General features: G+C 37.8%; 1 protein-coding gene across 1 annotated transcript in view; it reads right to left on the bottom strand.

The window, feature by feature from the left end:
- Nucleotides 1–25,610, bottom strand: part of CCDC148 (coiled-coil domain containing 148) — a 224,129-nt gene that overhangs the window by 58,448 nt on the left and 140,071 nt on the right. Inside the window, 1 exon segment of the mRNA XM_033112425.1 lies at nt 18,402–18,542. Coding sequence (XP_032968316.1) covers nt 18,402–18,542 — 141 coding nt within the window.

Below are 25,610 nucleotides of genomic sequence, written 5' to 3'. Positions count from 1 at the left end.
TAGAGAACAGAGATGAAGCCAGAAAGGTAGCAGCACCAAAGATGGCGGGTGAAAGAGAGGATCGGAGAGGGAGAGAAAGGAAACTCTGACTAGTACGGTGCATTTCACAGTTGTATTAGTGCCACACGGAAATGTTAACAGTGATCCCATCATCTCCCTCTGGGATTTATAAGTAATCTTTCTTTTATTCTATATACTTGTCTGTGTTACCTTTTTGTTTGCAATGAATATTTACTTCTTTCATAATCAGAGAAAATAAAACTACTTCAAAATTAAGTTTTGAAAAAGAACAGATATTAGATTAAACAGCAGTTTTCTCTGGGTTCCAACAGACCATTAATGTTTGCTTGCTCCCAGCATCAGTCTTGGGGTGAAACCAGTGGTCGTTTTGTGGACAATCCCTTGACTACAAGAGGACCAACCCCTCAGATTGCTGACACCACTTGGTATGCTGTCCTGTGCAGGCCCTAGAATTATGTCACACCTGAGACTTTTTGGCATCTCAGGACCGATTAATTCTATTCTTGAGTCTCTGGTATCCTCAGCCACTGCTACACTGTGAGTCAGTCTCAATCTGGCTCTCGCTCTCGCTCTTCCATGATTTACTCCTTCCCGGTACTTTCTACTGGAGTCTCTGAAACCTCTGTTTCATCATACATGAAATCCTCTACGCCTTCAACCTTCAGAACACTATTCCATGGTTTTGACCAAAATTCTCTTGAGCGATGAAGGATGCTTATCTTCTGATGCGTCACATACCAAGAGGCTGGGACATGGATTGGGCATTTTCCTCTGTGAACTGCTCCTTTCAGATCAGGATGACATCCCTGTCATGTACAATGACTTACTTCTTCCTTGGATGTTTCTACTATCTGGTTATGTCACCCCCTACTTATCCTTATCACTGGCATGTGTGAGTTTCCAGGTCACTCTCAAATATTCATCAAGAGCTCAGATACGTGAGTCACAGAGGAGCTGTCCAAAACAACTCCTCCCGCCTTCCTCGGCAACTTCAGCATCTGTCTGAATGTCCCTCCAACCTGCAAATCTCACAGTTCCATGACTTCCTCCATTCCAGGAAGCTACCTCCTCCTCCAAGATTTTGTTATCAACAAGAGCAGTTCCAATCCTGAAATCTTCAATTATATGCATCAATTTTATGACTAGAAACTATCCCTCTTCTTCCTCCTCCTCCTCCTTGTTCTGGTCATATAATTTTATTCCTCTAGTACAGCACATCACAAGGCTTTGTTAGTTAGTATACTTGTTTCTCTCCCCCACTATATAGCAAAAGCTGTGTTTTATTTACCTTGGCACTACCGATAGCAAGGAAAGTATCTAGAACGTAGCATACACCTAATAAACATTTGATTGACAAATAAATTACACAACTGTAGAAACTGGTACTAAATTTATGATTTTCACTGATCCTTCATTGACAATCAGCATTCCTTTTATGAATTCCTGGTCAGAGCCTCTGGGTGGTATTCCAAAACTTGTTCACTATGTTAAACTCCATGCCAACCTCTACTTCTTCACTTTTATCAGCCAAAATGAAGACTCTAAAAGATGTCCTGCCCCTCAGAGGAAGAGGTTCCTTCCTTCTATCCAAGATTTATCCCTCACCTGGGTTCCAAATCCTATTCCCCAATTCAATTTCATCTTCTCCATAACCTCACTCCATCATCTACTCCTCTCCTGCCTGTATCTTCAGTTTCTTGGTCTTTGTTCCTTCCTTTTCCTCACAGGGAAATATACACAAATCTCACCCATTAACAAAAATCTAAAAAGAGCTTTCTTTATACCCAAGAGAGTAGCACCACACCCTTCATTGTTCCCTTTTCAGTCAGGCATCTTAAAATACTTGCTGTTCTCCCATTTGACATCTCCTATCTTATTCCTCACTCATGGCACTCATACCTCTGCCTTCCACTCCAAATCTACTACTTTCACCAAATGATCAAACCAAGTGACCCTTTCTAATCCTTATTTTACATAATGTCTCTGTGTATTTGATTCTATCAATCCTTATCTAAAGTCTTAAGACATCATTGACTTTGGCATTCATTTCTTCAACAAATATTTATTGAGCACAGGCCTTAAACCAGATACTGTACAATGTAGTTGGCATAGGATACTTAAAGAGAAAAGAGGCTGCTGCCCCATTGAGGTGGGACTTTCTAGAAAGAGAGAGTGATAATAACGAATGAATGAATAGAATATTACAAGTTAAGTTCGAAGAAGGAAATAAGTATGATGATTATTTAGAAAAATGTGGGTAGAACTATTTGAAGACATATTTTCAAAATGACATTTGGATCAAAACTTGAAAGACAAAATGAGACAACAATGGGAAGAGAAGAAGGGAGATCTTCCCACTGCAGGAAGTGGGAGTTTTAGGTGCAATAGCATTGAGTGAGAAAGACCTTGCACATGGTCAGAACTGGGTAGAAGCCAGCACAGCTGGAGCAGGTGGTGTGAGTTAGAACTGGAGGGGAGATTGACAAGCTAGATGCGGGCCAGAGGATTAGGCAAGGATTTAGTTCTAGAAACAAGGAAAAGCTATTGAAGTGTTTAAAGCAAGGAGTAACATGATCTGGCTTACATTTTAAAAAAGATAGCTCTGGCTATTGGGTGAAGAATGAATAGTAGTTGAGCAAAGGAGAAACAAGGAGACCAGATGGAAGACTAACACAAAAATGATCATTTGGACTCAGGGACTGAAGTGCTCGATGTGAGCTGTGATTTTAAGTGGAGTCAGAGTGCTCATTGACGGATTGCATATGGAAGCTGAAGGAAAAGGCAATTAAGGATGAATCCTAGGTTTTTGCTAGAGCAGCAGATTGGATGATGGCACCAATAACTGAGGTGGAAGGTTGGAAGAATAACAGTTTTGGAAAAGAAAGACAATGAGGTGCTGAATATTGATCATTAAGCCGTTGACATAACTGTAAGACCTGTAAGTGGAGATTCTACATAAACATCTGGAGGTACAGATGAGTGGCTCAAGGGAGAATTTAGAACTAGATTCAAACCTAAATAAAGGCTGCATCCACTTAAAATGGTATTTGATGCCACAGGACTACATGAGATCTCTAGGGTGAGAACATAAATAGAGAAGGGGGCCATGCACTTGCATGCTTACCTGCCTTTGCACAGTTTTCTCAACTAGAATTACTTGATTTCCACCCTCTACTTGCCAGTACAAATACCATTTTTCTCTTTGAATCTTCCTCTGAACCCTCCAGGAAAAACGTTAGCTCCATCCTTGGCCCACCTCTGACCTTTGATTAAGGTTTATTCCCTCCATTCTTTGTCGTGTCTTGTATTCCGTAATTCTTTTTCACGAGGCTCTGCCACTGGATTGTTACTGATATATCTGAGTATTTACTACATGCCTGGCATGTTCTCCCTTGTTGCCTGCTAAATCCCTCCTGGCCCTCTTTTAAGATTCAATTTTAGCATTGCTTTCTCAGCCTTCCTTCCTCTCCCTCTCCTCCAAACAAAGCTAGGTATACTTTTTAAGGCACTATTTATGTATCCTTAGCATAGCACTTTCCATATTGATCTGCATTATTCATCTTGTATCTCTCGTACCTTGTATCGTGTCTGACACATAATAGGGATTAATTGATCATCATTAGTTGAGTGGAAGCTTCTTCTGGTCTCTAGTCTGAGAATAACAAAGTTGTGGATGGGAACCAGGCCAGCAGTTTTATTTGCAGGGTGATAAAGTATGAACCAAGCACTTCCCTAAGGACAGTTCCACTCACTTTTCATCAATTAATAGAAACAGGAAGTGTGTGTCAAGAATTATTGGCTTTGCAAGCCTCAAACTAAAGTTAAGTATTAACGTATTTAACTAGCTCTTTGGGGCATTTGTTGAGACAGATTTTAAATACACTGCTTTGTAAAATTTTTGAGTGATCCTGGATAGGGGAATCAGGAAGTTAGTGCAAATGAGAAGAGTTAAATTTAAAGCATGTCTCTTGACTTCCAGATGAGTTTTCTAGAAAAAGCTTGCTTTTCTGAAAACTGAGACAGGCCCTCATTATTCCACATCGCTTATTATCTCTGATTCGTATTGAATGTTCTTTTTTCATAGTTCCACATTTTACTCATTTTGGTAAAGTTAAGACAGTAAAAGTGTAAATAAACAGAAGAAACTATTCTTTATATAGATTTATAGAGAGAGTTCTAAAAGAATGCTATGTTATCTTTTCAGAGGGTTTAAGATCACTCTTATATCCCAGAATTAAATTTTTAAAAACCTTGACTCATATTATACAACCATTACATTATAGTTTTTTACTCCTTCAGTCCAAGAAATATAAAATTCAGCATGAAATAAGAATTTCTTATTTACACATAGAAAACAGGAAGTTAGTACTAAACCATTATAGTAGGAAGATAGTTTGGTCTCTGATTTCAAGTAATCTGTGAGATGTTGAATCTTTGAACAAATAGACTTCTGTGGCTTGCCCCCAGGTCGCTACTGCGAAGTCTGTAATGGCTTATTCAGGAAGAGGTCATAATTCTTAAACAGATACACCAAATGTATGAAATACGAAGTTCAAAATATCCAGTTCCTTTCCTCAAAAACCACTGAGATAAAGTAATTTTTACTATATTTTCTAGCTTCTTAGCTAAATTTTTTGCATCTTATAGATCTCTTTTCTACTTTTGGCCTGGAATAAATACCCTCCCACAAAAAAAGTGATGTTGTTACATATGGAAACATAACAGGACTTCTTAACAAAAAAAGTATTTTTTTACTCGAAATTTCTCCATTTGTTTCATTTAGATCACATAAAATCACCACCAATTGAAGTATGACTCTTCTTTCTATACAATCAGTTTGACAATCATGTATATTTTTCCACATAATTTTGCACACATTTGTGTGAACTTCTGGAAGGTAAGGAATATGCCTCATACTGTAGTATTTGTTTGTATCTAATATCGTACCTTGCAGGTGAGAAGTGCAAGATACACATTTGCTAAACGAATCTAGTGAAAAACAATATGGAAAAACAACATTGCACACAATACTTTTCTTATATCAACTCATATAAATCCAAAACTATTAATAAAACATTCAGATATATAACCATGATAGACCACAGACCATCAGTGGGCCAGATCATTTAGTCATGTGGGGTGTGGAGGTGCATTTAATCCCAACAGAGCACTGGGACATGGTACTTCTCTAAGTCAAATGATCCATGGAGGCTGATTAAAGGTTTTTTGTGCTAAAGATGGACATGGTCACTGCCACCCTGAAAAACTTTCAACCAACGTTATCTCTTCTATACTTTGTGGCGTAGACATATCTATGGGCTTCAACCCAGGTCTTGCTGAAGCTTCTGAATAAAAATTTACCTCCAGAAGAGTTACTTTGCAAGAAATAACTTGCAAATAATAAAGGGCAAAGATGAGAAAACTCTCTACATAGGTAAGAAATCAAACCTAGGTTTTTGGTTTTTAAAATAAAGATTCAATTTTGCCACCATCCTGCCTGGTTATTGGAATTGAATGTCTCTCCTTTCAGTCCACAATTCAGACTATTTGTATTTCAGCTGCGTATCAGTGTCCTAAACTTGAACACTTTTTTGCCGCCCCACCTGTATCCAACCTGATAAACAAGCACATCCACCACTGGTAAGAGGCTAAATTGTCATATTCTTTCTGAAGAATAAATGAGAAAATAACTAGCGGAAGTCTTAAGAATTAAGAAGTAAAAATTAAGAATTAATAACCAGGGACATATGCAAAAATTTATATATAGGTATGTTCATTACAGCCTTAAAATGGTAAACAACTGGAAATAATATAACACCGGAAAATAAGAAATTGGTTAAATGCAATATTTTACACAATGAAACCCTATGCAAACACTAAAAATTATGTGGTAGTAAAACAGGGAGAAATATATAAGATATATTGATAAGTTGAAAAAACTCAGGTTAAAAAAAATGTATGCGGTATGGTTCTCGTTATGCTCAAGTCCCTGTGTATAGAAAAAGGAACATGAGGTCATTGCTAATAATTTCCTTTTGGTGATGTTTTAGGATTTGGGGTAACTTTTATTGTAATTTGAATGCTTGTTTGTATTTTCCAAACTATCTACGATGGACATAAAATATTTTATAATTACAAAAGTATATTTTTTAAAAGTCTGGCCAAGAAAAATCAGTATTTAGAAGGAACAGCTAAGGGACATGACTCTTATTCAGTCCTGAAATTTCCAAACTCTATTCCTGTATCAAGGCAAATGACAAGAATACTCTATATCCCTGTATATAACATTTTCACTTTTTATCACCTTGTATGGGGCAACACTTTCACTTTCTATAGAAAAGTTTCACAGAACTATGATTTAATTTTATGCCATAGGCCTCATAAAGGTTGATGCAATATCAAATGAGGATTGATTTAAACTCCTCTGTAAAACTTCTACTGAAAATGCTATCCACTGGGTGGTTTGTCTCCCTTCCTAATACATGCTGCCAGCTCCTGATGTGCTGAGATGTTGTCTATTATTAGCAAATAAGAGCTAAATGCTTCCTTTTAACTTTAACCATGTTCAATTACAGCACCCCTTTTTAGTCTTGCTTTGCTGACATAACTATATTCCCATCCTCTTAATTTTTTGTCTCTCATTCTCTTACTGATTTTCTATTTTAATGATTCCTAATAGGAAACAGATGGCACACTCAAAATTAGGATAAATCCAGAAGAATATAAGGGGACAACTGACAAAGGAGGGTTGGAATGCAGGGCAATCTCAAGAGGCCATTCAGTATACTGACTGCTTTACTGCCCATAGACCAGAGTCAGAGAAGTGGGGTGGGGAGGGCCACCTGACCAGGGTTGACACCTTTGCGGGAGGACACAGCCAGTTAACACATCTCTGCAGGGCAAAGAGCTGGGGAGAACAACTCTCCCAACCTCACTCTCCTCCCTCGTCCTTATCTCTAGTGTTCCACTTTGACTGAAACCAATCAGAAGCGAGAGGGCCAGGGCGCCATACAGGACAACTCCCTGGGTCCCAGAGCAGAATGGAGAGTAGATAGGACCCAAGGGGAAGGTATCCAACACAACAGTATTAACACCTTTTATAATAACTTGTTTGGAGGTAAGTGACGTCGATAGGTATCAGTAAATAACATGAATCTCTTTCATGTGCTTTCTAATTTGGTTACTTATGTGAGCATTTTTCCGTAACAGAGCTGCCTTCTTCAATTGGTAACTGCTATTTTCAGCTGTGAGGTAGTCTTCTGTCTGTAGAACATGATGAGCCAAGAAATGGGGTAAACACCTTAGTTATCTCCCTCTTAACTGAAATGCCAGGTGGATTAAAAAATAACTCTGATGTCTTCTTCAGAAGTAAGGTCTATTTTCAGCGTGAGCATTGAAATATTACATAATGATCATGGCATATGTTGATATTGCTAAAATGAATTTGTCTGTAATCTTGTTTAATTTCTCTCTTTTCACTATTCATTAAGAAGGAAGTATATAGACTGAGGATGTTGTATTTCACAGCCTGAAGTGTCAGGGAGAGTGAAAAGTGAAAAGTAATCAAGCCTCAGAGTCATTCAATCATGATTTCTTAGAGCTGAGGTGATTTTAGCAATCATTCAATCCAAACACTTCATTTACAATTGAGGAGGCAGAATCTCACAAAGCCTGCATAACCTCCCCGAGGACCGCCACCCTGTTAGGGCCCCCTAGTTTGGCACATTTTCCTTTATACCTCAACATCGAACTATAGCTGTGTACTGCTTGTTCATTAAATTCATTCATTTAACCAATATTTATTAAGGGCCTTCTGCCAGGCACTGGAGAGAAATCAATAAAGGAAGCAGACGTATCCCCCTTTTTTGGGGGCTTACATTCTAGAAGAGGAAGGAAAATCAGTCAATAGATAAATACATGTCGGGAGGATCATAAATGCTAAGAAAAAAATAGCGTAAGTAGACACAATGATAGGGAAGGAGGATGTTATTTTACGTTTGGTAATCAAGGTTGAATATTCTCTCTGAAGACATTTGATTGGGATCCTGGATGAGGTAAGAAAGTGAGTGGTGCAGACATCTGGGAGAGAAGAATTCCAGACAGAGGGGACAGCCAGTGCAAAAGGCCAAGGGGACATATGCTTGGGTGTTCAAGGAGGAGGAAGTAGGCTGGTATGGCGGAAGCAGGATGAGTGAGGGGAAAAGTGGTAGGATATGAGATCCAAGAGATATCGAGCGTAGTTCAGGGAGTGACATAATCTGATGTGACTTTTAAAAACCTACTCTGACTGCTATGTAGCAAATAGGTTGGAGGGAGAGAGTGGGAATGGAAAAGGAGGAGGCAGAGAAATTAATTAGGAGATTAAGTAGTTATTATAATTGTTCTGATTTGAACAGTAGAGCCTTCTATTCACGACAATAGGTATGTGTATGGGATTTGCAGGGGGGAAATAAGAATCAAAAATAATACCAAGCCAGGGGTTTGGCCTGAGTACTGGGAGAACAGGTTTCCTTGTGCTAAGAAAAAGGAATATGGGGGAAGGAGTAGGTTTGGAGGGGAAAAAAAGAATACATTTTGGGCATATTGAATTTAAGGCAGTGGGATGTGTAAGTTTGGAGTTCAAGAGAAAAGTCTAGATCAGATACGTTAATTGGTATAAATGGCACATGAATTACACTGGATTGATTAAGATCACCTGAAAAGTATACATAGAGGACTGAGCCCCCAGGGCACTCCAAGACTTAGAATGATGAGGAGAAGCCATCCAAGTTTTTTGAGGCGAAACCAGCGAGACAAAAGAATAAAAAGAATGGCTTTCTAGGTCCATCCATGTTGTTGCAAATGGTAAGATTTCATTCTTTTTTATAGCAGAGTAATACTACATTGTGTAAATGTACCACAATTTCCTTATCCAGTCATCTATTGATGGGCAATTCAGTTGTTTCCATATCTTGGCTATTGTGAATAACCCTGCAATAAATATATAGGTCTATAATGTTGTAAAGATTATGTAGGGTGCCAGATGGGCACTGGACTTATCAGGAGGATCGCTTCATAGACTGTGTAGATGTATGACCACTGCACTGTACACCTGAAGCTGAAGTTCAATAATATTGAATAACAACTATAACCATACACACACACACACACACACACACACACACAATGTGCCAAAATATGTATACACATTTTAAGAAAGGAAAAAACTATTAAAATTATAATACGCAATATATACTGATAACAAAAGTTGAATACAAGTCACGTTTTGACTTCTGCAATTACAAGAGGTGCTCAAAGTAGTTACCATCAGTATAATTTTAATACAGTTTTTTTCTTTCTTAAAATGTGTACACATTTTTTTTTTGCACCATCTCTCTATACATACAGTCATGGAATGTAAAATACAGCATAGGGAATATAGTTAATGGTACTGTAATTGCTATATAAGGACTGAGAACTGACCCCTGGAATTAGCAACACGGAGGTCAATGATGACCGTGGTGAGCACCACTTTGCTAAGTGGAGGGACAAAATGGCTAAAGCGAGAATAGCCAGAAAGCAGTTAGAGACAGTGTGTATATGCTATAGAATGGTGTGATTTACCTAAGGGAGGGGATGTGGGGTGAAGGGAGAGTATTTTTTTAAATAGAAGGCATACTGGTTTATTTGTAGGTTAATAGGAAAGATCTAGATGGAAAGAGGGAAATGGTGGTGGGAGAGAGATTGGGATGAACTTGAATAAGAGAGAAGGAATAGGATGCAGTGCATAAAGAAGGGGCTGGCTTTAGCCAGGGGCACAGATACCCCATGCGTTGTAAAAGGAAGGCAGGTGGGCAATGGGTAGATTCTGATAGGTTAGCAGATGTGATATTGGAAGCTCTCCTCTTGTGAAGTAAGATGTGGATACGTTAAAAGAAAATCACATCAAAATCATTAATAGTTTCTTCAGTCTATTTAACAAAAGAACAGCACCAAGGAGGTTTTTTAAATCCATTTGTAACACACGTCATACTTAACACTTCAAGTGTGATCCAACTATAATGGTCTGGTTTCTTGTAAAGTGTTTAGTCATAGTGGTTCATTAATCCAAGGAAAGAAATCCTGAGAGAATATTAAGAAGAGTAAAGAGACAGACACAGTGAAACTGTGTGTACCTGTAGAACATAAAATACTTCTATAGGCATACTACTAAAGAGGGTTAAAATGATGAATTACTTATCGATTCAACAGTTGTAAGTAAAGTAGGGCAGGACCAAAACCACGAAACTGACCCTCAAGCAACTAGTTTGAAACTGAGGTTTCTCAAAATTGATTAATCATAAAATTAACAGCAATCACAGTGATGGGCAGCTTAGCACAGTGTTTCAAATCGTGAACTATGGAGTTAGCCCGCTTGAGTTCAAATCCTAACTATACCACCTAATGGCTATATGACTTTGGGGAAATTATGTATGCTCTATGTATTTCAGTTTCTTCATTTAGAACATGAATATCATATTTGTACGAACCCCTGAGGGTAGTTAAGATGAAATGAACAGAGAACAGTGACTTGCCCTTAGCAGGCACTGTATAGGTGTCTGTTAAATTAAATCCCCATGAATCATCGAGACCTGCCCAGAAAATATAGCCCAAAATTGACACCTGGAGTTCATTTTTAAGACTTTTCTTCTAAAAGTGCCTATTGGGAAATATTTCACAGAAAAATAAATATATCTGGCTCTTGATCATCCAGGCTTTTTATTTTTTCCTTCCATCTGAATTTTCTAAAAAAAAAAACAAAAACTGTGTCTTGATAAGAGTAGGAAGATTCCATCATCAGTTTTTCTACTTTTTAAAAAGAAGTTCCAAAGGAAATTTCAGTTTTAAAAGACAGTTGAAACCAGAAAAGTGAGGTTCTTGGACTACCATCTGCCTCTCTGGGACCTATTGTCTCATACGCTGAGGGTTGACTCTATGTTCAGTCTCATATCAGAAGGTTAGAATTAGTTAATTAAGAAGCTTGTGTTAATGTTCATTTCCAAGTTTTAATGACAAAACAAGGAACATTATGGATATTTGAAAGTTATATGATTTTTGGATAATTTAATCTCCCACACTACACTAATTTCTGTAGACATACAATATTATTCAGAGGACTGATATTGGATGCTCAGAAAATAAAGTCTGAACACTGAGTTTATTTTGGAATTATTTCTACATAAATTATACATCAACTCTCTTCTGCTTTGGACCACTGTAATTTCCTGATAGTTGATTTATGCATTAGGTTTTATAGCTCTCATGTTTGGGGTATTTCATCAGTTCCCAAGTAAAAGGACCAATAATTAAAAGGAAAATATCCTCTCAAACTTGGACTGCAAAATTGCATTTCTAGGAGTTAGTAATTGAAGGAACCACAAGACCGAGGGGTGGGAAGTAGTTCAATCAATCTGGCTGATTGGTCCTCAGCCAGATGGGGATACTTTAGCTCTAGTAGCAAAGAGTGTGTTTGCGATGAGCGATTTGGGTGAGTGGATGTCAGAGCAGAGATCAAACTCTTCAGAGAGGGTCAAAGACATGTTTTCAGGGTCCATGGAGTCTATGAGAGTTCTAATATCCCATAGACTCCATTTAATGAAAACGTAAAAAAGTGTTGTAAGCCAATTTTAGATTATCTGAATGCCAATGCCTCATTGAATACTGCCACATTGTTTTTATTTGTGTCCACGATTCAGTTAGTCCTCAGTGATATATTACGTAAGCTGATAATATTTATATCTTAGGTCATTTTAGTCTAAGTGAGATCCAGTTTTCTCTCTCTCTCTCTCTCTCTCTCTCTCACACACACACACACACACACACACACACACACACACACACACACAAACACACACCCCTTTACTTTAAGCAAGGTTGAAAAGGAGCAGCATGAGGTAAAAGGATTTGGAAGAAACAGACCAAGATCTGGACCAGGAGGTGCCATTTCTCAGGGATCTTTCTGCCAGGGATGTTTTCCAGGCAGTGCTCTGATTTTAAAGGTCCTTTTCCCCACTACCTAAATCCCAAAGATCTATATCACCCTCTCTCTGCAGCAGCAGGACATTTACTGGAAATGAAAGGCAATTAGCCCCAGGTATTTGAAGGAAATTGCAGAGGACAGTTTCATATCCTGCAGTTCCTGTGATGCACAAACGCACACAATAGCAATTAACACCACAAACAAAAAGAAAAAAAGTTAATAAAACGAGAGTTGAGGAACCCAATTGGAGTCAGGGCAAAAAGCGTACACTCTAGGTCTAAACTTTGATCAAATGTGGCAAAACTAATAACCTTTACTGGCATAAGAGCATTCACACTGGGAAGCAATCAGAGCAGCGCGAGCCAATGTGAGGACAGATGCCCAAAGTATGTTTGATGATGTAAGACCAGGAAGAGGAGGTCTCTGCATCAGTGAGGGCAAAGACATCCTAACCCCCGCAAGCTAAGGCCTTCATCAGGCCCCACTGAGAGGGGCAGGAAAGCCACGCTGTACTTATGTGTCTACATGTACATAACACAAACATACACATTTGTATATACTGTGTATATGTACATATGTATTTAATTTAATGTATGTAGTTATGCTTAATTGCACTAATTGCAATCTCTATGTGTTCACTCCATTTTGAATTTTTACTTTTTCTTTCTTAACCCTTTTGTTTTATTCATACAGCTTGAAGCTGAAAGTAATCCTTCTTTATTAGTAGTAAGAGCTTCTACTGACCTAACCAAGAATTGCTTATTACCTTTGTGGCAGAGGAGGTAAACACATCCTTTTAAAAACACACCAGAAAAGGGGCAATTTCTGTTGGCGTGGGGTGACCTCATGCACTTGCATGAAGGACTGAGTGTCATATGGATCACATTACAGGCACTGGTGCATACTTACTGAATAAGTGAAAGAATGATCCTCCTGTTTGGATCTTTAGTGACCCCAGGGATTATACACAGTCTTACAGTCAATATGTCTTACTAGGAGCTGACACAATGCTATGTGCAGGGTGGTGGGGATTGAAGGGAAGCTCCTCCTGAGCCCAGAGGGGTGGGTTTCATTCCATGCTGGAAGTCCTAGGAATGCCAGATGCCTGAGCACTTTCATCATCTTACCTCTTGACATTAGAATTGTTTGTTTTGGGGGGCAGGGGTCCATGAGTCTGCTTTCATTTCATACTTTTTCAGTCCCTTTCAGTCCAAGCTGCCAGTGTTTGTGATAAATTTTTGTTTTATGAGCAATAAGTATTTCTGATAAAGCTTTCTCAAGAATCAAGTGAGCCATTGTAGATTTTATAGGGATTCACTCCTTTAGACAAATGCCACACCCACAGGTCTTTTTGAGATAATCCCTTATAATCCCCTTTCTCTTTTGGCTTTCTGTGAGGTAGCTGAGAAAAAAAAATTGCCCTGAAACTTCCCAAAGGCCCTGAGTATTCTGATCTTTTTATCTTTTCGAGAATCAAACAAAGGGTTTGTATTATTGCACCCAACCTTTTCTTTATGCCATGCTGTTGGCAATAATCTCTTATCTCCAGAGTAGGTTTGTAGGGTAAAACAAGAATACATTTGGGCATATCAGATCTGAGGCAGTAGGATGTGTGAATTTGCAGTTTAAGAGAGAAGTCCAAATCAGATACTCAATTGGTGTTAGTCAGCATATCAACAGCATAAATTATACTGGATTGATTGAAATCACCTAGAAAGTTTACACATTTTAGAAATCTTTTTAGCCCATCACATATGAAGTTCATTACTTAGGAGTGTTCTCCCTAGGCTTTCTGCCACCACATAACAGTGATGCCCCCTTACTCCAGTTTCCAATTACATGTTCATTGCTTCCTTCTCAGCCCACACCAGCCACGTCTCTAACATTCATATTTCTACTATCTGTTCAAGGCATTCTAGTCTTTTCTCAACTATGCCCCTCAAAGTTCTTCCAGGTTTTCCCTACTCCCCAATTCCAAAGCTACTTCCACATTTTTAGATATATGTTTTGGCAGCATTTCATTTCCGGATACCAAAATCTCTATTGGTTTTTTAAATCGTTGTGTAACACATTACCGAAAACCTAGCAACTTAAAACCATACTTATTTATTAGCTCTGAATCCTATCGGGCAGCAGTCCAGCATGGTGTGGCTGGGCTCTCTGCTCATGATATCACAAGGCTGAAATCAACGCGTTGACAAAACCGAATTCTCATCTGGAAGCTTTAGAAAAAAATCTGCTTCCAAGCTTATTCTTGTTTTGTACAGAATTCAGTTCCTTATAGTTACAGGACTGTACGTTACAGGTTCCCATTTCCTTTCTGGCTGTCAGCTAGGGTCACTCTTAGCTTCTAGAGGCCACCCACATTCCTTGGCATGTGACCTCTTCAATCTTCAAGCCAAGAATGGTGGGTCGTGTCCTTTTTGTGCTTCAAATCTCTGATTATCCTTTCTATAAGCAGCGAGAGAAAACTCTCGGCTTTTAAAGAGCCTGTGATTATGTGAAGCCCACCCGGGAATCTCCCTTTCTCAAGGTTGTGTGTACCATACACCATAACCGAATCCATGGTATTTACTGTCCCGGCAATTATATAGCACATGTATCTCGCAGGGGGGCGGAAATCTTAAGGCCCATCTTAGAAGCCTGCCTATCACAGGTGTTTTCCATTGGCCCTTTTAAGTCCAAATAATCCTGAGGATGCAGAGTTTAAAGTCTGGGAATTTGTTTTATATCATTCTTCTGTGTTAACCTTTTCCCCACTCCTACTCCTTTAGATCAGTATATTATTAGATTAAAAAACACTGGAGAGGAGATTGTATGATTTCATGATGAACTGCTCTCATGAGAACCCAAAGATTCCCACAGAGAGAATGGCTTTGATCTGAATTGGGAAGGTACTGTGGATTCCCTCTTAAGCACTGGGCTTCTTGAAGCTTCTGAGAAGCAGCACAGCTCCAGGCAGCTTCTGGGCTGCCTTCTGTGGATGATAGGCTACCCTCTTTTGTTTCACATTGTTTCCCCTCTTCCCCAGGTATCTGCAGGATGAATATAATTCTGGGTATTTGCCAGGTCACATAAGGACGAGAGGGAGTTCTGCCAAAGCGTTGCTATTGGCATTTACTGGTGCAATGTCACTTGAGGCTAAGAGGTCACAAAATGACAGATTCCTCCCCAAAACATCTCTAAGGTAAGGCTGAAGGTCTCATGGCCAGTGGAGTTATGCTGACTTTTCTGAGAATGCGCCCCACCCCTCAGTCATGCCATGTAGGTGATTTCAATGCTGAAGTAGGAGTTGGTTAAACTTGGGAGAGAACTGTGACATGCGAGACCAAGGAAGGGATATGTTTTTTTGTGAGTCTTGCTTGAAATCTCCATTTTGGGAGCAAGGCTGAAATCACCTTTGCCTTGGAGCCCCCAGAACTGCAGGAATCAGGCAGTAACAAAACCTCCTAAAATGCTGTGATGCAGAACAAATTTGATGGCACTCAAGACACTCAAAGGGCCACATCTAGCAAAAGGGTGGTGCTGGGACCAATATTACACATCGAGCATTTTAAGGTTCATCTAGTATAGTGATTTTGTTTCTTACAATAGCTCCTGGAGATAGTTTATGGAAAGGCATCATCTTTTGACTTTATCTTGATAACAATTTCAACAATGGAGAGATATTTCTGAAATATTACCATTATCACACCTAACAGCTTATGAATCAAAACTTTCCTTGAGTCTTGAGATAGAAGCATCAGAACTGTGAATATTATGTTCAACTAGAGTTTTAAAGCACAGAAGAAAGAGTGCTTCAATAACTTAAAGGTATATTTGAAAGGATCTGGGCACCTATCAGGATAAACTTTGGCACTGGATACAAATCAAAATGTTATTCCAGCAAAAAGACAGTATTAAAAGATATCCCCTACAAGATAAATTGCTGGGAAGAAGAATTAGGACAAAGACGATCTCTTGTTCAGAAATCCTAAGGTGGGGTTTTACGCATGGCATAGTTTCTCTATCTCTATTGCTGCTCTTTTATGAGGAGAGAAAACCGGGCAGGGGAAAGGACAGATGGGGAAAAGCAGAGCACCAGTCTCAAGTAAGGGGGAGTTTCCTCTAGGGGTTTTCTGTCAAGCACTGAAGAACTGAAATTTGTATCCAACATATAAAATAGTTAACACAGAGAATCTAGATTTGTAGTTAGTATATATAAGAGTAGCCAGAATTTTGGTCAGTATGTCTGAGTTAACATAGAAACCTCCTTTCCCACTTTAAACACATAGAAATTTTGAACAAACTATAATACACACACACACACACACACACACACGCACACAAATGTCCCAGGACTGAAAAAAAAGATGGAACTCAAAGTCGGAGCAGTGAGAGGGAGCCGAAGTCAAGGGTCTCTTGGGGAGACCTGGACCTGAGCTGGGTCTGAGAAGCTGGCGGCTGGGCCTTTCATATTGGTTGTGGGACGTGTGCACATGGGAACTGGAACCAAGCTACGTACTTACAAAGAGCAAGAAGTCAGGTAGGGCTTCTCCATACACAAAATGGGAACTAGATACACCATGAACACTCCCCAGGGAAGTGACAAAGGGGCTCACTTTCTGCTTGCGATCGGAGGAAGAACGGTGTCAAGTACAGAACGCAGGCTGGAGCTGTGTGTCAGTGCTAAGTAAGTGCCCACCCGAGCTGTCAGCGTACGTCCCACTTCTCAAAGTTAATATACAAACTGGCTCCAGGCCAGCACAATGCATAGGGCCCTTAGCAGAAGCAAATGTAAGACCTCTCTGTAGAGATGCTCTCACCACCAGGTCACAGTTCATAAAGGAAAGCACAATTCACAAAGGAAAAGTTTAAGAACTTTGATTACTTGATCATTTTTAACTTCCATGAAACTACAGACACCACAGGCAAAATTTAAAGGCAAATGACCAATGGAAGAAAACATCTGCCACCCGTATAACTGATAAAAAGAAACAGTATCCAGAAAATATAAGAACTTCTACAAATGAATAAAGAAAACATGGACAATGGACAAAAAATAAGCAATTCACAGAGGAAGGAAATTGTCCAATAAACATGAGGAGATTTTCAATCTCACAAGCGATCAGGGGAATCCGATTTAAAACAATGAGATACTGTTCACATTTATCAGATTGGCAAAAGGCAAAAAGAAAAGTTGTGATATCTTATAAAAAAAAATCTTATGAAGTTGAAAGCTTACAAATCCTCCAATATAGTACTTCCCCTCTTAGGTGTACCCTAGAGAAGCTCTGCACACATGCCCCAGTTGACACGTATAAGATGGCTGATACAGCACAGTTGTAAGAACAAAACTTTAGAAACTTAAATGTCAACCACTAGGAGAAGGGATAAGTGGTGGCCTCGTTCTATAATGGAACACTACGTAGCAGTGAAAAGGAGTAAACTAGGTCTCTGTGTGTTAACATGGGTATATCTCAAAAATGTAAGGCTGAATGAAGTACATGCTGCAGAATGGTACAGTATGATAGTCTTCATGCAAAACATTAAAAGTCACAAACTACATGTTAAAATATTAAAAGCAAAAGATGGCCTAGAAAGATAAAAATAAAATTCATGATCAAGGTTTCCTTTGGAGAGGTAAGAAGGGAAATGGTACCGAGTATAGCCTCAAAAGAGGATTTCAACTTTATCTGTAGAATAAACATCTGAAACAGAATGAAAAATATTAGCAGTTAAAATGCTAGGTGATGAGTACTAATGAGTTTATCACATCATTCTCTGTACTTTTAAAATATACTGTCTAAATTTAAGAAGTATTTTTAAAAATAAAATAAAATAAAACATATGCCTTGGTCCTGTACAATTGCCAAGAGGTTGACCATGAATTTGGCTTAATTTGGTTTCATTATTTGGTTTCATTATTCCTTCCAGTACCTTTTGTGTTGTTGTTGTTTTGGTGTCAGACCAAAGAGCAAGAGCACATCTACTAGCTCACAATGGTCTCTCTCCCATCTTTCAAAATGCCTTTTTTTCTCAGATATCTTTTGACAGTCATTTTGTTGCACTGCAGTCAACCAAAATTAGCCCTGTAAGCCTTGTCCTTGCCATGTTCCTACTGGGTACAAGACTTAATGACAATCACAAACGCTGTCTTTCCTTCACCAACAGCATCTCTTCTATTCACACGTACCTGTGCTTCTGCAGGTCAAAGTGGGTTCTCCTTCACGTCCACAAATCTTTCAAGCTCCTATGAACTGGAGCAAGACAGCACTAGAACATTACAAAACTTTCTAAGAACTGCTTATGAGAATTCTGTGCCAAACACCAATATCAAACAAAGCTCAATCAGGCAATTAAACATTCATTCACACATTCAATGCAACAGCAGATTATATACTTTTTTTTTCTTCTCTTCTCTTTGTAACAATTCCTTCTTCTTCCACAGTTTCTCTTTCTCCTCTTCCTTTTCTCTTCTGATGGCAGAAATTTCCATTTCCAGTCTTGCTACTTCTTCCTGGTGGGCTCGCCACTGAAGAACCTGAAATAAGTAGAAATTCATTCCAATAACTATACACACTCAAGTGATTTTACAGATCACAACGAGACTAGGTTCTGTATCAAGCAGATGTCAAAGTTTTTCCAAATACACATTAGAACTTTGTGTGCATGTCACTGTGTGAATATGTGTGTGTTATGTGAGCAAGATATGCGTTTGCTTTAGTGTTAAAAGGAGAAAGCAACCTCATTCAGAGATTCTTCACTTGGATTCCTGGAGTGAAATCCTAAGGACTCTGTGAATTGACTTAAATGGTCTGTGAATTCTCATAAATAGCATGTGAAAATGTCTGTGTTTTTGCACAGGTGTGTTTTTCTGAAACAACAATTCTTTTCTGTTCAACAGATTTTAAAATTTTCAAATGGTCCTAAGATCCTAAATACCTGATATATTTCATCTTCCTTATTTTATAAGTGAGGAAAGTCAGCCCAAATGAAGATGAAAAAATTTTTTCAAGACATTTAAAAGAACCTCCCAGGTACTGAGAAATGGTATTGGTAGGTGCGTAATTGGTACAGCACTTGTGGAGGACATTGAGCAATATGTAAATATGTATCACAATATAAAATAAGCATAACTTTTGGCCCATGCCCCCACTTTCAGGAAGTTATTTGACAATCAACTGGACAAATGCACAAAAATGTATCCGCAGGAATGTTCACTGCAGTGCTGCTTCAACAGAAAAAATTGAAAGTCTAAAGATTGGCAATAGACATTAATTATGGCACCAAATTAATTATGTACCTACATACAATGACTGCCATTGAAAAAGGATGTCACATATCTATACTCATCGACATCGAAAATATCCACAACATATTATTAGGTGTGAAAACACATTTACAGTATAATCTCATTAATAGAAAGCCTTTACTATTTGTATGTGCACCCAAAACATAACATTTCCAAAATTAAACTCAACATCTTTAACTTTGTCACAGCTTCACACCAAGTCCTGTGCACCTGCCTATTCTTTCAAACAACCTGGTTTGTTCTGTGGAACCACAAGTATGTGTATAGTTTGTATTTTTTTGATTACGATGTATACCTATCAACATGACTAATTCTTTACATTTTACATGTGACTTGGGCCGTATTATTTCTTAAGATGAGATGAGCGTTTACTTATGACAAATTGATTTCTAAATTATTGGACTTCCCATAGGTTACTTCACTGTAATTCCCTAGTCCACCCAAAGTCTATCTGCCAAATGTATTTAGAACAATACCAGACAGTTCACAGGCGACATCAATTCCTCCAAATGGGACCTGAACAATTTAGCTTTCTCACTCCCCACCAACGCTTAGCTAATGTGTAATCTATATGTAGGTTTTTTTCCTGTGCCTTTCTTATACAGCCATTCTTGTTCTTAGCCCCATGGCATGGTCTAAACTATTCCCCTACTGGGAATGCCCTCAGTTTCCCCCTATTTCATAAAATGCACACGTCCCATGTCTTCCATGAAACATTCTCTAACCCATGCTCATCTCTCTTTTCTTAATTCACTGACATACCATAATTGCTCTCTAATTGTTTTGAGCATAATATTTCTATTTTTATTTATAGCAGAGCCGATGATATATATGTGTTTTGTCTTCCCCTTATACTCTCTAGCAGACTATTAGCACATCATACATGCTCAATAATTACCTCCTATTTAATTTACCAAACTAAACACTTTTAAATGAAACCATATGAATGGAGAAGAAATGACAGTATTAGAATATACCATTTTGAAACACCTAATGAAACAATGAGTCCTCATTCATTATCATCAGTGGCTACTAAAAATTTCACATTAATAACTGATGAGAAACTTTATAATGGATGGATCAGGCTGGCAACAATTGAACCCACTGAACAATCGGAACATTACAGAGAAACAAGCAGACATTTTGGCATCCTGATGGAAGTATACAACATTCCTATGAACTATTCTTATCAAAAAATACAAATGAATATGATCAAATCCCTAGATCGATTGATCGGGTTTCAGGAAATTCAGCCAAAGGAGAAACATATTAAACAACATTATGGGAATGCAGTCAGCAAAATTGATATTTGAAAACTTTAAAGGACTTTAACAAATTATAAGGAGAAAAAGAAGGATAACTATGGATTAAAAGAGATTTAAGAAGCATACCAACCAAATGCAATATGTGGATTATATTTGGTTTCTTATTTGAATAAACCAAATGTAAGAAGAAATTATAAAACAGAAAGATTTCAATATTTACTTAGTTAATGCTATTAAGGAAAAATTGTTAAAGTTTTTAGGTTTGATTATTGTATGGCTATGCTTTTTAAAAGAGTCTTTTCTAATTTTAGAGATATCTAAAGCAATACTAACAGGTAAAGTGATATGACGTCTGGGATTTGCTCACCATTACCCAATGGGCCATGGGAGAAGAGGGAAGGTTATAGATGAAACACATTTGACATTTGAGTCGATAACTGTTGAAGTTGAGTGATGACAGACTTTTGTATATATTTAAATTTTTCCACACTAAAAAGTTTGTTAAAAAAAAAAAACCCAAAATAAATCATAAAATATAATGCATGTCCAAAGATATTTGTATAATAAAATACTGTATTCTCAAGGGTTTCAGAGTAGGAAGGAAGATTTGAGATGCACTGAACTAATGGAAAGAAAAATGCCACACATTCAGCCTTTCTGAGTACTGAGATTACTTCTACAATAGAAAGAAGTTTGAACTTTGGAACTACTCTTCTCACCTTTTGATTTAAGACTAACTTATGGGAATTATCATTGAATGACATTTGTATAAGTGATGTCACATAATTTAAAGAAGCCAAAGCATAAGTAAATATCTATAACTGGAGAAGATTTCTGTTTCCAAAGGCAAGGATAACAAGAAAATAACCAGACCAATAAAACTGGGGTAACCCACTTTATCCAACAATGTACCCTTCCTTGTCATTTGCAATCTAAATGATGTTTCTTCCGTTCTCCAGAAAAGATAAGATTATGGTAGTTTTTTCAGTGGGTACACACACCATAGAATCATAAAACAAATGCAAGTTCAGAAGCTAATGGGTTGTAGAAATCAAACAACATATGAAATGCTGGGAAAAAAAGAAAAGCAAAACTCTCAGGCAAGTCAGCATCAGCCTTTAGAAACAAAATTGCTTCCACTTAAGTTTGAAATCATGAGAATGGTCAGGGACCCTTAGAGGTTCACCTGAAATCAATAACTCACAACATCATCAGTAATTCCAACCATACCTCCAAAACACATGAAGCAAAAAGGAGAGACGGTTGTTGAAGCTAGCCTTATTATATCCTAAGGAGCTCGAGTTGTGAGATCTTGACAATGAAAAACAGCTCTGCCGTGATCAGTGTCCAGGCAGTAAGCTGAATGTGGTTTTTCAGAAGGCACAGTGAATGCGGTGAAGAATCTGGTGAGAAAAGGGTGCTATTGAAAAATTCTTATCCAACAGATCCCCACAGAGGCAGCCAAGGGATCTGGACAGCTCCCATGTGGAGAGAATGACAACCGATTATGGTCTTTTTGAGATGCCCAAGAGTAAGAAAGCCAGCAGGTCGGCGAAGGAATCAATGTTAGCACAATAGGCTAAAGTACAGAAGACATCAGAGCAAACAGTGAGTAAAAGGAAGAATATCCTAGAAGAACATTTGAGTGGTTTTATTTTACAGTGTTTGCTAATTATATAGCTTTAAACAGAGCAAGTGAACATAACTGTGTAACAACAATAACCATGAAAGAACATTACCATAGTAGCAGTCAGAAGCGTGTTATAAGGAAAGCATTATTTGGATTATTAACTACATGACATTTTTCCAGGTCTTTAGTTAACATTATGCCTGCCTGAGATACAGTCTTTGAATGAAACCTTAACCTAACAGAGAACAAAGTTTAAAATATGTTCATCTATTGCAAATAATAAATTAAGGGTTTAAAATAAAAATGCTTAGTAGCATTACATATATTCCTTGCTCTTAATGTAAAAGTAAAATGGGTCAAGTGAAATTAAAAACACACAAATTCTCAGAGTGAATAAAGTATTAGAAAAACAAAAAGATGAAGCCCATGAGAACTTCAAAGGTAATAATGAAAATTAACATCAAGGTAACAATATTAACAAAATTTTATATCAAAGATGAGAGCTTTGAAAAAAATTCTATTACAAGTGGCAACGTGATACAAAGGAGATGAGTACATTTCTGCAGGGATATGCTCCAACACCCCCAGTCGATGCCTGTAACCACGGATAGTACTGAAACCTATATATCCTATAATTTTTTCCTGTACATACATACCTATGATAAACTTTAATTTATCCATTAGGCACAGGAAGAGATTAACAATAATAACTAATAATAAAATAGAACAATGATAACAACATACTATGATAAAAGTTATGTGGATGTGGTCTCTCTCAAAATATCTTATTGTACTGTGTATACAGCATGGAGACGCTGGACAAAGAAATGATTCAAGTCCTAGATGGAATACAGCAGGACAGAAAAATATTTTATCACACTACTAAGAATGGCATACAATTTATCAATTGTTTTATTTCTGGAATTTTCCATTTAATATTTTCAGACCATAGTTGACTGTGGGTAACTGAAACCGCGAAAGCAAGACTGAGAATAAGGGAGGATTACGGTATTAAACTGTTGGCCAGAACACCTGCTTTTCTTGTCTTATTTCTGCCACTAACCAACAACACTGTGACTCTGAGCAAATGGCCAACCCACTTTCTCATGTATTAAAGGGATGGACTGGATCAGGTAACTTCTACAGTTTCTTTTAAAATAATTTTTATTTAAGTATAGCCAGTATACAACAATATATTAGTTTCAGGCGTACAATATAGCGATTCAACGTTTATATACCCTAAACGTGATCATTGCACTAAGCCTAGTAATCCTCTGTCACTGTGCAAACTTATCACAGTATTATTTACCACATGCCCCTTCACCTTTTTTCTATAGTTTAAAATCTATTATTCTGATCCCATTTTATATTTTTCTTATGTAGAGAAATCATACACGATATATGACATGCTCTGCAGTTTTCTTCTGCAAGCAAAATGAACTGCAATGAGGAATGTCAGTACTTTATAAGCCTGTTAAATAATAATAGGCAATTAAATATTAATACTGAGTTCTATCAGCCGTATTTATGGAAACATGATGTCATGTGTGTTGTTTCGTATAGAAAAAGTACCATCTGGCCAGTGTCTTATAACCTACAATAGTATTTAAAAATGCCATTTATAAAGGCTTATACTGTGCCAGGCCTAGGCTTTATGAAGGCATTAAATACATAGTGTGATGTAATTCTTGAAACAAGCAAACTATCTTCTTCACACTTCATCTGGCCAACTGGTACTTAGATATCATTTGCTCCAGAAGCCTTCCCTAATGCACCATTTCCAGGTCAGGTACCTCTTCTCTAATTCCCCGGCACCTTGTCCATCTCTTCTATCATAGCATGCATCAAAGCATTTGGTTTTGCCTGTACCTTCCACTTGGCTACAAACTTCTTAAGGGCAGGTACCAAACTTGTCTTATTCATAGTCTCTCTTCAGAGTCTAACATTGCACCTGGCACTTAGTAAGAATTCAAGAAATACTTGGTATATGCATGGATACAGTTCTGGGGCTAAGACTTGGAAGTTACATTGACAATGTTTCCCGTTCTCCCCGTTGGATTGGTCTTTAGGAAGAAAAGGTACCGCCACCAGACATGCTACTGTTTTCTGACTCCACCACCATAGGACTCTCGATCCTTGCTCTCAATCCCCAGTTCTAGCTGTTTCTGTGCTTCCTAAGCTCTACCTCTGCTTGTCTGATGGGGAAAATATCCAGAAAACCTTTCCAGGACTTTCAACAACTAGCTCATATTTCTAGCAATGGTAAAGGACATGTGCAAAAATGTGGCAAGCAAATCCTTTCTCTGTCTTCTCCATAAATGTTCCTATAAGCTTCTAAATTCAGTTCAGCTGAGTAAACTTCAAATTTTCATTTTGTTAAATCTTTCACAGTCTGGTAGTTCCATTAAATTCTTTCCAAATGTCCCACCATTTTTCAATATTACCTAACTAAGTTTTTTTTATCTTTTGTGTTGCATTTATGTTTAAACTTCACTCCTGTAACGCAGTACCTGTGATTTCACACAGGTTATTAAAACTTTCTATTCTCCCCTTGGCATTTTTGCTTAGCAGAAAGATTTGGTTTTTTCCTCTTGGTTTCACAAATGTCCCTTGGTTTCTTGGATGACTTCATAAGTCCATTTTTTTTATCACCTATCTTTGATAACTGCTTTCTATTTTCAGTGGCTTTTTTATTAGTCTTTCTCAGAATCTTAAAGATTAGGCACTATTATCTTGACTGTTTCATGTCCTTTCTTTTCAAATAAAATCTTGCAGTTTCATTTACTTGGTTCCTAGAGAGTCTTCATCCTAGCATAAAGGTTAAGACTTGTAGAGGAAGAAACAAACTAAATGACAATAAGCAGAAAACTATTAATAGATATTTTTTTCTTCAGGGACAAAATTTAAAAACATATCAATTTTATTTAAGGAACTGGTAAAACCAAATTGTATGATAGAGTCAGAAAACGGGGCTAACAGGAAATCACTAGCCCGCTGACTATGAGATCTAGGAAAATCACTTCCCATTTCTGGGCCTCAAATCCTTTTCAAAAAATGAGTAGGATTAGATCAATCTTTCAAACGGAGTCACAATTCATTAGTGGATAATGAAATCGACATTGTGAATGGGAACAAGCATTTTTTTTATGGAAGGGAACAGACCAGAAAATATCAGAGTGCCTCTCATCATTATACTAATGCTGTTTACAAAAGTTTTTTCAAGAAATTGTGTGTTGTGGCGTGTGTGTGTGTGTGTGTGTGTGTGGGTGTGTGTTCATGATGCAAAATAGTTACCTCACTGTAGGTCACAGTCAAAGAAGCTTTAAAAATGCAGCAGGAAGTTCTCTATAATCCCTTCCAATGGTAAGATTCTATGGCTCTGGGATGTAAAGACCAAAGCTA

The sequence above is a fragment of the Rhinolophus ferrumequinum genome, chromosome 8 (genome assembly GCF_004115265.2).
Source record: "Rhinolophus ferrumequinum isolate MPI-CBG mRhiFer1 chromosome 8, mRhiFer1_v1.p, whole genome shotgun sequence".
Taxonomy (NCBI): Eukaryota; Metazoa; Chordata; class Mammalia; order Chiroptera; family Rhinolophidae; genus Rhinolophus; species Rhinolophus ferrumequinum.
This window is presented reverse-complemented; position numbering and strand designations above follow the sequence as displayed.